This window comes from Nannobrachium achirus (assembly GCF_963921795.1).
Source record: "Nannobrachium achirus genome assembly, chromosome: 22".
In the NCBI taxonomy this organism is placed as follows: Eukaryota; Metazoa; Chordata; class Actinopteri; order Myctophiformes; family Myctophidae; genus Nannobrachium; species Nannobrachium achirus.
The window spans coordinates 55,025,872-55,040,871 of NC_137829.1; the positions used below are offsets into that span (position 1 = coordinate 55,025,872).

Here is a 15,000-nt window from a genome sequence, read left to right on the forward strand (position 1 = left end):
AAATTCTCGTAAATTCTCTTCATAAAAGACTTGAGCTTTTTTCATAATTTGTTCTCTGGTGACAATTTAAGGCTGTGAACATTTGTACGAGTTGTTTTCTTTAGCCGGTGGTTCTGGTACGGGCGGCTCTGTTGCGTTTGCTCAGCAACAGGTGGCTACGGCTAGCTGCGAGCCTGCAGTGTGCGTGTGCGCGTGCACACCGCATGTCCGTGCTCAAAGTGCGAGACAGCGGCCCGCAGCGCAGTGCATTGTGGGCCGGTAGGACTTGATTCGGCTTGAATAGTGACCATCGAATGCTCACTACAAATCAAAATGCATTGTGGGATACTTCAGTACACTATATTAGGGTACAAAAATGCGTCATGTGTCAGTTAAAAAAACACAGATACTAAGTATGTCACAAACTCCTCCCCTAATTACCATTCACCCATCACTGTGGGGTGTGGCTAACTTCAGCTGGGTCACCACCCACCATGACATCCATGCATACTTAATGAACTGGGGGTGTGGCCACATAAAAACCCAATCTTAACTCTATCTGTGTACTTTTTCGGAAAAGATCTTCCTCCTAGTATAATCATAATACCTGATAATCTTGTTTTAGAGGGGGGGAAAATCATGGCACCACCTCTTTAAATATATTTACATGTATTTACATATATTTACATGTATTTACATACATTTAGATGTATTTAGATGTATTTAGATGTATTTACATGTATTTACATATATTTAGATGTATTTTTGTATTTCCATATATTTCCATATATTTACATACCTCTGTCCATCCACTGTGCACAGGGAAACCGCCCAGAGGTCAGGACTGAATTTGGCCAGTTGAGGAATGTAGTCTGCAACCTGCACACACACACACACACACACACACACACACACACACACACACACACACACACACACACACACACACACACACACACACACACACACACACACACACACACACACACACACACACACACACACACACACACGATAAATGTTGTGTGCATTAGCTCAAGATGACGATAAAGGAAACCATTAATGGAAAACATTCAATTCTGAAAAGCCTACTAGTCTAAGCCTTAAAACCTGGAGAAAACATTTGCGTGCATTAGCACAAGATGACGATAAAGGAAAGCATTAAATGGAAAACATTAAATTAACTTCTGAACAGGCTTCAAAGCCTACATTAACCTACTAGTAAAACTAGTAGAACCGCGATCTTTCCACATGTGAATAATTGTGGTTGTAAACAATAACACAGACAATATACATTTCTAGTAGTGGGAAGGTTATCATCATGGCCCCAAATAACTTTTAAATATCTTGCAATTGGCGACGAGTCTCTTACGAAATCGGCGAGAGTTCCTCTCAATACATAAAGCTATATTATAACCTCTCCATCATCGGCGATAGTCAGTGGTGTGTGTTCCCCACACTCCCACGCCCCCACCGTTGCACTCAGGTTCACCAGGAAAACTGCGGCCGCGGCATAGCAAGAGGGCGATATTAAGAGGGCGGGACAGAGCCGTACTTCCTGTTTCTGCGTGACGTGGGTGGATACCTTTTTAGGAGGCGGAGGCATGTTTGGAGTCTATTCATTTACAATGAGAGAGCTAACGTGAACACAGAGCAAAATAATAGTTCAGAAGCTATGGTCACTGAACTAAATATTGGACCTGATCTTCACAAACCACATAATGTTAAGAAAATGTTCATTCTAAAGTGGCTTTTTGCAGCGACACAACAAATGTTCATTCTAAAGTGGCTTTTTGCAGCGACACAACAAATGTTCATTCTAAAGTGGCTTTTTGCAGCGACACAACAAATGTTCATTCTAAAGTGGCTTTTTGCAGCGACACAACAAAGGAGAAAAAGGCCCTCTCCACGGGCGTCGGGCTCCGAAGCCCCCTCCCCCCGATCTGATCAGATCCCTCCGATGGGGCCAAAGCAACAGACCATAATTATAATATAATAATAATACAATAATATAAGGGTAATAATAATATAATAATTATGTTCATATCCTGCTTCATCATTTATTGTCTTCATCATCTTGAATACTATTTCATTCATTGGCTCATGTTTGCATGACTACGGTATGTAAACGTCGTTGTAATGAATATCATTGCATTAATTTGGTTGAAAGAGTTTTTATATTGGTGGTTGTTCTGGCCAAACAAATACACATCTGGTTAAAAGCCAATCAATACTTTAATACAGATTGGGCTTCCATGAATTGTATTATAATAATTACTGTTTTAATGTTGGTTTTTATTAAATTATTACAATCAATGAAATGCTGTAAAATGTTGAAAATGTCACTCCAAGCCCTCAATATGCTAATGAGATGGTAATGAGATGGTAATGAGATGCTAATTGGAACATACCTGTCCACCAGACCGTTTCTTAGCACTGTCATAAAGCTCATCAATATGATAATGAGATGGTAATGATATGATAATGATATGGTAATGATAAGGTAATGTCAAGCACTGTCATAAAGCTCATCAATATGATAGTGAAGTGCTAATGGTATGCTAATGAGATGCTAATGGTATGCTAATGAGATGGTAATGATATGGTAATGATATGCTAATTACCTGTCCTCCTGACAGCTTCTTAGCGCCGTCATGAAGCTCATCAATATGATAATGATATGCTAATGATATGATAATGAGATGGTAATGATATGCTAATTACCTGTCCTCCAGACAGCTTCTTAGCGCTGTCATAAAGCTCATCGATGTGATAATGATATGATAATGATAAGGTAATGAGATGGTAATGATATGCTAATTACCTGTCCACCAGACAGTTTCTTAGCGCTGTCATAAAGCTCATCGATGTGATAATGATATGATAATGATAAGGTAATGAGATGGTAATGATATGGTAATGATATGCTAATTACCTGTCCACCAGACAGTTTCTTAGCGCTGTCATAAAGCTCATCGATGTGCGAGGCGAACGACTGGAAATCTGGAATGACGAACTTCTTACGAAACGCCTGCGTGAGCAGAACGATGTTACTCTGTACACACCTGCACACACACACGCACGCACGCGCGCACGCACGCACGCACACACGCACACACACACACACACACACACACACACACACACACACACACACACACACACACACTTACTTAGTAAAAGTACACGAGTATTGGTATCAAAATGTACTTAAAGTACCAAAAGTAAAAGTACTCATTGTGAATGTCCCATTTCAAGTTAGGCTATCAACAAATGTATCAAAGATTTTTCCTTTTTTTAAATAGCAGATCTACAAGCTCACAATGTGAGCTATTTTCAAATGGCCAAAATGTGTATAGGCTACAGCTGGGCTGAAGTGGTCTAATGTATGTTTTGTACAAAGTAACTAATAACTTAAGTTTTGAAGTAAATGTAGTGGAGTAAAAGTTTGGATCCCAGATGTAGTGGAGTAGAAGTAAAAGTATTGGACATTGGATTTACTCAAGTAAAGTACAAATAACTCAAGTGTACTGAAGTACAGTGTACTTAAATAATTACCTACTATCTATAGATCTATAGTTAGATATCCATCATAGTGAATAACAGATCTATAGACTATAGCCACATAGTTTACCTGCAGTAGAACTGTGTTCCATTAGTTAGATATCCATCATAATGAACATTCATCTTTAAAGGTGATACACCATGCATTTAAAAAAAAGAAAAATCTTCAAAAACGGCCGTCGATGACGTCATCGACGGCAGCAAATCTGGACAGCCTGTTTTGAGAACCCGTGGGATGCTTTTAACCTCCGCCTTCCCAAAACCAGAGAAAGACACAACGGTCTGAAATGGGACTTTGTGAGGATAGAAGGTGCTAGTGGGACCCCCAAAAAAAGGTTTTAAAATAGGAAAAGTGAAATTTCATGGTGTATCACCTTTAAATAAATGTACTTAATTACTTTACCCCACTGGGCTTTATTTTATTTTAATTGACTCATTCATTTAGGTGCCATTTCATTTTGCCTACACTTTGCACTGTTCTATGTCTGCATATACTGCACATATTAAAGGATTAGGGTTAACATGAGTTAAATGCTGCACTTTATTTAAAATGACATGACTCATCACAAAAAGAAAGGAAACTTGACTTCATATTAATAATTAATTATATCTCCCCTTCAATAATACCAATTTGTATTGTGTTTTAGATCATTTCTATCGTTGATTCGTCACCTTTACAACGAGGTACAGCTTGTAAGCATGGGGCATTCGAGGCATGAGCTACACAGCCAAACGTGTGGGTAGCACCAACCATAATTTTGCCTAAATGGCCTGCTATGCTGTTCTGCTGGCATTTACTCTCATGTTGGGCTTCCCTGACACTGAGCTTAAAAGTAACGAAGTGTAAAAATGGCCAATATGTGTTGTTTTCTTCTTTTCCTCATTACTGTGGGAGAGTGCAATCATTCAATGAACCAAGCAACAAAGGTGAACACCAAAAGAGCAGTATTTTTGGAGGGCGCTACCCACACATTTGCCAGATGCTTACAAGCTGTACCTCGTTGTAAAGGTGACAAATCAATGATAACAATGATATCAAACACAATACCATTTAGCATAATTAAAGGGCAGAAATAATGGACTGAATGTTGGCAAATTCTGGTCGGCGCTACCCACACGTTTGGCTGTGTAGCTCATGCCTCGAATGCCCGATGCTTACAATCTGCTGTACCTCGTTGTAAAGGTGACAAATCAACGATAAGAATGATATAAAACACAATACAAATTGGTATTATTAACAGTTTCTATGCCAGCCCATTTCAGTGTTTTTTTACGACCACAAGAAAACACTGTTTACACATCTATCCGTCCTGTCCATTCCTTTCAGTACCCTGGGTGACGCTAAATTCTACCACAGTTACACTCATACGATCATGCTAACAAAATGAGCTAATACCTGCTTTTGCGTCGGGCGCTCCATGCACGCGCTCCGTGCATGTGATGGTAACGTTCGGAACGGCGTTGCCACCAGCTGCTCAGATCTTTTTTCCGAATCAAAATAGGACTTACGAGTGAGGAGGAAAGTGTGTTTTTGTGTTTCATGCTTTCTAACGTTTTTTCACAACAAAGCAGAGTCACATGGGCCTACACTTCCCCGTTTTCGTTCAGTCACATGATCTGCCACTGGAGGCAAGCGTTTAGGTTCCGTACGGAACCCTTGTTTGTTAAATCAGCAAAAATAATGTATTTTGAGTTGTTTTATAACAAAAATAGCCTATTCTCGTCAATCTTCGTCTGTGGCCTGGCTGCCTAATTTATCATTCTCGTCAATCTACCCCCGTGGCTTGGAAACTGTTAAAGGGGAGATAAAATGAACCGAAGTCAAGTTTCCTTTCTTTTTGTGCTGAGTTTATATATATACTGTATATAATTAGTAATTAATTAGTAATAGTAATAATAGTATCAGATTACTTCTTCAACAGGTGTTTATCCATAGTAATAGTAATAATAGTAATAGATTACTTCTTAAACAGGTGTTTAATAGTAATAATAGTAATAGATTACTTCTTAAACAGGTGTTTATCCAACATTACTCCATCCGTCGTATTCTTCAAGGTGACTTTCAGAGTATCCATGGTCTCCTTCAGTCTGGGATCCCCGGTCCTAAGGCCTGTCGTTTTCAATGCCTGGAATACATAGGAATACATAGAAAACCCAAACATTAACTTTTCAGCAGCATTTTCAACACCCAATCAAGTACAATAGTCTAAAACCCAATCAAGTACAATAAACATTAATACTAATCTAAAACCCAGTCAGGTACAAACAATTATAATATGTGTTTACTAATAAGAACTAACATACCACAATCTGACCCATCAGCTTATTACACATTTCAATTAATAATATAAGAGGATGGGTTTGCCGCTCTGACATCACGCTCTGGCTTCACTGTTTGTGATGTCACACGAACAGAATACCTTTTATGCCCATATATGGAGTTCCCTGATGTCATCAATATTAAGCCCATATCTGACAAGACTTCATATGGGAATGCCCATATATGGAGGCCACATTGTCCACATACCACACTAACAGAATCCATATATGGCCAAGACAGATGGCCAAGACAGCCCATATCTGTGTGGCTGGTTCTACAGACAGGGATCTCCATGTATGGGCATAAAAGGGTATGATGTCATAGACATCATAGGACTTTCACTTAACGAATAACTGAGTAAGCATGTTTGGGCATATCATCATATATCATACAATCATATTATCAGTATATTAGTGTATATTGTTATTAATTGAAATCAAATCAAATATGTTCACATGAATAGTTTCAGTTATCTACCTGCTGTGTGAATTGATTGATTATTTGGCTATTTATGATGTTGTATGGGTTTTATTATCTATTTATGATGTTGTATGTCCCACAAGCTGATGGGTCAGATTGTGGTATGTTAGTTCTTATTGGTAAACACATATTATAATTAAGGCTGGGACTTTAATTGATTAATTGCGATTAATTAATTACAGAAAATTAACGCGATTAAAAAAATTAACGCATTTTAATCGCACTTAGTTTTTGCACCACAGAACCTTCAGTTTCGGGCATACCGATCATAACGATGCACCAATCAAGAAGAGACAGCAAACGCAAAGGGAGAAGTAGCCGATCAGAGCGCTTGGCCCAGTGGATGTGAAATTTAGATTTAAAAAACTCACTTGTTGATTCACTCGTACAACAAAATGTGTTTTTACTTGAAAAAAATGCTTCTCAGGTCAAATATTGATGTGCGATTAAAATGCGATTAATTGCGATTAATTAATCACAGAGCCTGTAATTAATTAGATTACAAATTTTAATCGCATCCCAGCCCTAATTATAATTGTTTGTACCTGACTGGGTTTTAGACCAGTATTAATGTTTAAATATAGCTGCAAGCAGCGATAAAGTGGCCAAGGCAGAAAAAGCAGGAAAGCAAAAAGGCATCAAGGGAACGCAAAGAAGACATCAAAGAAAAACTAGAAGCAGTGTTCTTCCGAACAGGACTCCGGCAGGTCAGGTAGGTTTTTTTTGGCCTAGTGGTGACTCTATAATAGGCCAAAGTGAATGTTAACATCAACTCAACCCGATGTGGGGTTTGAACCGACAACCATCCGTATACCAGGCACAGGCACTGACCACTACACTACGGCAGTCACACATAATGGACCTGTCATTTAAAAAAGAAAAAGAAAAGAAAAAAGAAAAATTTTCAAGTAATGTACTTGACGCCTTCTTTCAAAATGATATAGCGCCCCCCTTTGGCCAATTGGGGTAAGATTGGTTTCAGTGATATTTGGACTTACCCTCTACAGTAGTTCATCATGAAAATGTTACTTTGCATGTATGTTTTAGAGGCAGAAGAATAATTTGCATAAAACTTGCAATATTCATTGAATTATTAAAAAAGCATGTTTAAATTTAAAAAAAATCCGATCTGACAGATCTTTAGATATTGGTCCAAAGTTCATGTAAAAAAAGTTCCGTGCACGTGACGCAAAAGTTCCGGAATAAAAGCGAGTTTAAGTGTTTTACAAACTGCTCAAAATGGCAGAAAATCTAAGGACGGAGCGTACTTAACAAAGACACGGATGGCTTCCGCTTGAGTCAAGGCACGCGTGTAACCAAGTTGCATGTCTTTAAACAAAATGAGGCATGACTTATGCCCCTTTAAAGTTTGAGTTTTCAAACGCTTCGTATAGCGCCCCCCTTTGGCCAATTCGAGTAAGATTGCTTTCAGTGATATTTGGACTAACCCTCGACATATTTGCCAAATGCCATGAACGTGTCACTTTGCATGTATGATTTAGAGGCAGAAGAATAATTTGCATAAAACTGCAACATTGAGTGAATTATTAAAAAATAATGTTTCGCTTTAAAAGAAATCCGGCCGCTGTGCGATGACCGCATTGGTCCAAAGTTCATGTAAAAAAAGGTTTTGCGCACGTTACGCGAAAATCCCAGGAGGAGATAGATTTTGACTGTTTTTCATATAATTCAAAATTGTGGGAGAAGTAAAGGTCAGAGGTCAAAAGTCAGAGCATAAAAGTTGTTTGGCATGAGGAGACGCATAAGTGTATACAGGTTTCATTGCTGTACCTGAAACAGGGCATGAGCTACACCAGTTCAAAGTTGGCATTGTTCAAAGGCTTCCTACAGCGCCACCCTTTGGCCGATTGTTGCGAGCTTCGCGTTTTAGCCATTTGGCATAGTCCTCTGCCATACTGCCGAGTTTCGTAAAAAGCGACTGCACGATCTAGCCGCTAGAGAAAAAGTGGCGGAAGAAGGAGATGAAGTCCAATAACAATGAGTGGCCAAGGCATTGCCACTTCGTGGCCTTGGCCACTAATTATCTTACAGTAATGAACTTGTGAGCAGGGATTTTTTGTCCTTCATGATAGTTTAGATTAGAACAACAAGTCTTCTTTGTTATAGTCCATAGTCTATAGTATATATATCATATTATCATATAATCTTACTGTTATAGTCCATAGTCTATAGTATATATATATCATATTATCATATAATCTTACTGTTATAGTCCATAGTCTATAGTATATATATCATATTATCATATAATCTTACTGTTATAGTCCATAGTCTATAGTATATATATCATATTATCATATAATCTTACTGTTATAGTCCATAGTCTATAGTATATATATCATATTATCATATAATCTTACTGTTATAGTCCATAGTCTATAGTATATATATCATATTATCATATCATCTTACTGTTATAGTCCATAGTCTATAGTATATATATCATATTATCATATCATCTTACTGTTATAGTCCATAGTCTATAGTATATATATCATATTATCATATAATCTTACTGTTATAGTCCATAGTCTATAGTATATATATCATATTATCATATAATCTTACTGTTATAGTCCATAGTCTATAGTATATATATCATATTATCATATAATCTTACTGTTATAGTCCATAGTCTATAGTATATATATCATATTATCATATAATCTTACTGTTATAGTCCATAGTCTATAGTATATATATCATATTATCATATAATCTTACTGTTATAGTCCATAGTCTATAGTATATATATCATATTATCATATAATCTTACTGTTATAGTCCATAGTCTATGGTATATATATCATATTATCATATAATCTTACTGTTATAGTCCATAGTCTATAGTATATATATCATATTATCATATAATCTTACTGTTATAGTCCATAGTCTATAGTATATATATCATATTATCATATAATCTTACTGTTATAGTCCATAGTCTATAGTATATATATAATATTATCATATAATCTTACTGTTATAGTCCATAGTCTATAGTATATATATATCATATTATCATATAATCTTACTGTTATAGTCCATAGTCTATAGTATATATATATCATATTATCATATAATCTTACTGTTATAGTCCATAGTCTATAGTATACATATCATATTATCATATAATCTTACTGTTATAGTCCATAGTCTATAGTATATATATCATATTATCATATAATCTTACTGTTATAGTCCATAGTCTATAGTATATATATCATATTATCATATCATCTTACTGTTATAGTCCATAGTCTATAGTATATATATCATATTATCATATCATCTTACTGTTATAGTCCATAGTCTATAGTATATATATATCATATTATCATATCATCTTACTGTTATAGTCCATAGTCTATAGTATATATATCATATTATCATATAATCTTACAGTAATGAACTTGTGAGCAGGGATCTTCTCTTGTCCTTCAGCGATGGTGTAGAACAACAAGTCTTCTAGACTGGGCAGGATGCCTGCTCTTCTCCTACACACACACACACACACACACACACACACAGTGCACGCACACACACACACACACACACACACACACACACACACACACACACACACACACACACACACACACACACACACACACACACACACACACATTAGAACAACAAGGTAAAAAAGAGAGGTTTAATTACCTTTCCATTCCATAGAGCCATTCCATAAATGTGTATAATCTCTGTGTTCATGTCAAGGTGCAGGTTTGTCCACATGTGTTGAAATATAATGTCCATGCATTTGCTAGATAATCACAGTGTTTACTTATTTATATCCATAATAACAGATGTTTTTGTCTTTGCTAAATAGTTACTATATCGATTTTAAATCATTGAATGGAATCGTATCGTATCGTCATGAATGAACCAATATCGTCCATGTATCGTATCGTTAACCATGTATCGTGATATGTATCGTATCGCTATTAAAAGTTTTGTTACACGCCTAACTTACACTAAACATCAATAACAGTTTATATAACTTTAACAACTAATATATATATATATATATATATATATATATATATATATATATATATATATATACACAGTATATATTTTAGGGCTGGGATGCGATTACATTTTTTTATCTACTTTTCCCTTTGCGTTTGTTGTCTCTTCTTGGTTGGTGCATCGCTATGATCGGTATGCCCGAAACTGAAGGTTCTGTGGTGCAAAAACTAAGTGTGATTAAAATGCGTAATTTTTTTTAATCGCGTTAATTTTCTGTAATTAATTAATCACAACTAATCAGTTAAAGTCCCAGCTCTAATATATATATATATATATATATATATATATATATATATATATATATATATATATATATATATATATATATATATACACACACACACACACACACACACACTCTCTCTATATACAGTAGACTCTATCTATACTACAGGTGTCTATAAAACTATATAAAACAACATGTTTACATGTATGTAAATACACATGTATGTAAATGTTTACACACATGTAAAAACACATGTATGTAAATGTTTCGACACATGTAAAAACACATGTATGTAAACAAACATGTACAGGGAAGACAAACTAAACTAACTATGAATAATATCTAACTAGAAGCACAGGTCTCCGCCAGGTTAGGTAGGTTATTCTGGCCTCCTGGTGGCGCTATAATCTAAAGTCAATTGGCATCCAGGGAGTGTGTGTGCACAGTTTATCTGTGACCGGGCCAACCGTGCCTGGTAACGGACGGACAGACACACGGAGGGACGGACACGTGGACACACAGACAGGGGCAAAAACATACTCTCCTGGCGGAGACAATCACTAATGACTGTAAAAATATAGAACAGTATATAGAACATATCTACCGTATATATTATATATAATATATATTGAATATATCTATATATTATATATAATAAAGATATCTATAATAATATAGAACATGCAGGATACATAATACAGTTAGTTTCACATTTATGTTCATGTTATATATTCATATTTATACCATATAGGCTGTATATATTATATATTATATATTATATCATATTTATACCATATAGGCTGTATATTATATATTATATATTATATCATATTTATACCATATAGGCTGTATATTATATATTATATATTCATACTTACACACAACAACAGAAAGCAGGCAGAAACACAACCACAGACAGACAGACAGACAGACAGACAGACAGACAGACATGCAGAGATAAAAAAAAATGCATTAACAATCAGGCATGATGAGGACACAACACTGACATGCAGTTATTATGTTACATTACACACACACACACACACACACACACACACACACACACACACACACACACACACACACACACACACACACACACACACACACACACACACACACACACACACACACACACACACACACACACCCTCCCTATGATGGATGGATAGAGAAATTTACACAGACTGCATTCCAGCCTGTGTGTTGACTCTAAGGTTAATAAAACTGTAGGGTTAGGATTAGGGTGTGTGTTGACTCTAAGGTTAATAAAACTGTAGGGTTAGGGTTAGGGTGTGTGTTGACTCTAAGGTTAATAAAACTGTAGGGTTAGGGTTAGGGTGTGTGTTGACTCTAAGGTTAATAAAACTGTAGGGTTAGGGTTAGGGTGTGTGTTGACTCTAAGGTTAATAAAACTGTAGGGTTAGGGTTAGGGTGTGTGTTGACTCTAAGGTTAATAAAACTGTAGGGTTAGGGTTAGGGTGTGTGTTGACTCTAAGGTTAATAAAACTGTAGGGTTAGGGTTAGGGTGTGTGTCCACTCTAAGGTAAATAAAACTGTAGGGTTAGGGTTAGGGTTAGGGTTAGGGTGTGTGTTGACTCTAAGGTTAATAAAACTGTAGGGTTAGGGTTAGGGTGTGTGTTGACTCTAAGGTTAATAAAACTGTAGGGTTAGGGTTAGGGTGTGTGTTGACTCTAAGGTTAATAACACTGTAGGGTTAGGGTTAGGGTTAGGGTGTGTGTCCACTCTAAGGTAAATAAAACTGTAGGGTTAGGGTTAGGGTGTGTGTTGACTCTAAGGTTAATAAAACTGTAGGGTTAGGGTTAGGGTTAGGGTGTGTGTCTAAGGTTAATAAAACTGTAGGGTTAGGGTTAGGGTGTGTGTTGACTCTAAGGTTAATAAAACTGTAGGGTTAGGGTTAGGGTGTGTGTTGACTCTAAGGTTAATACAACTGTAGGGTTAGGGTTAGGGTGTGTGTTGACTCTAAGGTTAATAAAACTGTAGGGTTAGGGTTAGGGTGTGTGTTGACTCTAAGGTTAATAAAACTGTATGGTTAGGGTTAGGGTGTGTGTTGACTCTAAGGTTAATACAACTGTAGGGCAGGCAGAGTTTACTTTCTACACTTAAAGATATAAGTGTGAAACCATAGACATTCCAGTTGGTATTTGGTATTTGTATTTGGAGGTATTCATAGACATTCCAGTAGGTATTTGGTATTTGTATTTGGAGGTATTCATAGACATTCCAGTTGGTATTTGGTATTTGTATTTGGAGGTATTCATAGACATTCCAGTTGGTATTTGGTATTTGTATTTGGAGGTATTCATAGACATTCCAGTAGGTATGTGGTATTTGTATTTGGAGGTATTCATAGACATTCCAGTAGGTATTTGGTATTTGTATTTGGAGGTATTCATAGACATTCCAGTTGGTATTTGGTATTTGTATTTGGAGGTATTCATAGACATTCCAGTAGGTATTTGGTATTTGTATTTGGAGGTATTCATAGACATTCCAGTAGGTATTTGGTATTTGTATTTGGAGGTATTCATAGACATTCCAGTGGGTATTTGGTATTTGTATTTGGAGGTATTCATAGACATTCCAGTAGGTATTTGGTATTTGTATTTGGAGGTATTCAGGTATGACGTTTTATCGCACATCAGCCCCAGAAAGTTAAGAAATAATAGTCCGGGACCCACAGTGAGTGGGGAATAGGGTTTAACCTGTGATATCATGCCACACTTTTTATTTCTGTTTTATCTATTAGTTTTGTCATTAAGGTCCACAGAATGAGAGGCCTGCTCTGCCGGAAACATCGTGGAAAAAAGTCTTGGCCATTTGTATATTCACTGTCCCATTGACTACACTAGAAAATAGAAAAAAAAGGAACAATTCTGCTTTAAGTAGCATGTGAGGGGTCAAATTGGGTTGATTTCATTATTCTGAATCCACTGCAAGCACTTGTTTTGCACGAAAAACATTCCTTGAGCTAAAAAAACAGCTCTACAAAACTGTCAGAAGTGATGAGTCATCACTTTTCAGTCATCACAATGACTTTTGACAGTTTTGTAGAGCTGTTTTTTTAGCTCAAGGAATGTTTTTCGTGCAAAACAAATGCTTGCAATGATCATGAAAACACCCCAGTTTGACCCCTCACAAGCTACTTAAAGGAGTAGTTCACCCCCAAAATGACTTTTCTTTCTATTGATTAGTCACGACATGGAGAATAGAGTTCAATAATATTTTTAGGTTTTTGTCACATTCCTAAGACAAAATTTTGATTTGAGTAAATTTACCCCCATTGATTCCGGATGGGGACCCGTTTCAAAACGGAAACGGGTCCCCATCCGGAAAGAATGGGGGTACATTTATTATTATCACATTTTTGTCTTAGGAATGCGACAAAAAACTAAAAATATTATTGAACTCTATTCTCCATGGCGTGACTAATCAATAGAAAAAAAATCATTTTGGGGGTAAACTACTCCTGTAAAGCATGTTTTTGAATATTTTTCTTTTCCTGTATAGTGGAGTCGATGGGACAGTGAATATACAAATGGCCATAACTTTTTTTCACTATGTTTCCGACAGAAGAAAAATAAATGTAATTGTGCTCACGTGACACATTGTGAGCTTGTAGATCTGCCATTTTCAAATGGCCGAAATATACACCGAGTATAGAGCATACATGGGCAACTGGCGGCCCGGGGGCCACATGCGGCCCTCACCTTCACTTAATGAGGCCCACAGGTTAATACCGGAATACTGATATATTATTGATTTGATTGAGTATAATTACAAACATGACCTGCTTTAATTCTGTCAGTCTATCTTAGTAGCTTAATGACTAGTATAGTAGTATTAAAATTTATTTTTTTAATGTTTTTTATTGTTTTTGTATTTAGGTTCATAAAGTTGAGTGAGTATATAACAAGATGTGTTAAATCAAAATGTTACATTTCAGGATTTCAATTAAAAAACAACAAAAAAAGAATTCAGGATTCCAATTCAAAAGAAGCAAAAATAGCCGATCTACAAGCTCAAAACGCATCGCAGCTGCGATGCGTTTTGAGCTTGTAGATCGGCTATTTTTGTTCTCACACATTTCCTGTACAAAAACAAAGACAGAAAAAGAAGCCCAGAGTTGCTCATAATGAGCAGACATGGCAACGCTGCAGGGTCATGCAGGGTCGTCTAGAATTCCTGGAATGCTCTCCACATGCCCCCCCCCCCCCCCCCCCCGCCCACTCTGCCTGGCTCTGTGAATCCCAACGGATTAACAAGACCTACACTGTGTCACTATGATTTAACGCTCTAATAAACATGTGAAATATTACAATGAGAGTAATATACACCTCGTAAATATATT

At 36.5% G+C, this 15,000-nt stretch overlaps 1 protein-coding gene across 4 annotated transcripts in view; it reads right to left on the reverse strand.

Moving 5' to 3' along the window:
* LOC308308348 (glutaminase kidney isoform, mitochondrial-like) overlaps positions 1-15,000 on the reverse strand; it is a 61,731-nt gene that overhangs the window by 33,060 nt on the left and 13,671 nt on the right. Inside the window, exons 2-5 of one of the 4 annotated variants that reach the window (XM_080753769.1) lie at positions 9,771-9,858; positions 5,548-5,669; positions 2,915-3,044; positions 779-858 (exon numbers count right to left, since the gene is read on the reverse strand). In XM_080753769.1, coding sequence (XP_080609895.1) covers positions 779-858; positions 2,915-3,044; positions 5,548-5,669; positions 9,771-9,858 — 420 coding nt within the window. Of the gene's footprint in view, positions 1-778; positions 859-2,803; positions 2,846-2,914; positions 3,045-5,505; positions 5,518-5,547; positions 5,670-9,770; positions 9,865-15,000 lie in introns of those variants that run through there. The other 3 variants (XM_080753768.1, XM_080753770.1, XM_080753771.1) reach the window with 3 other exon arrangements.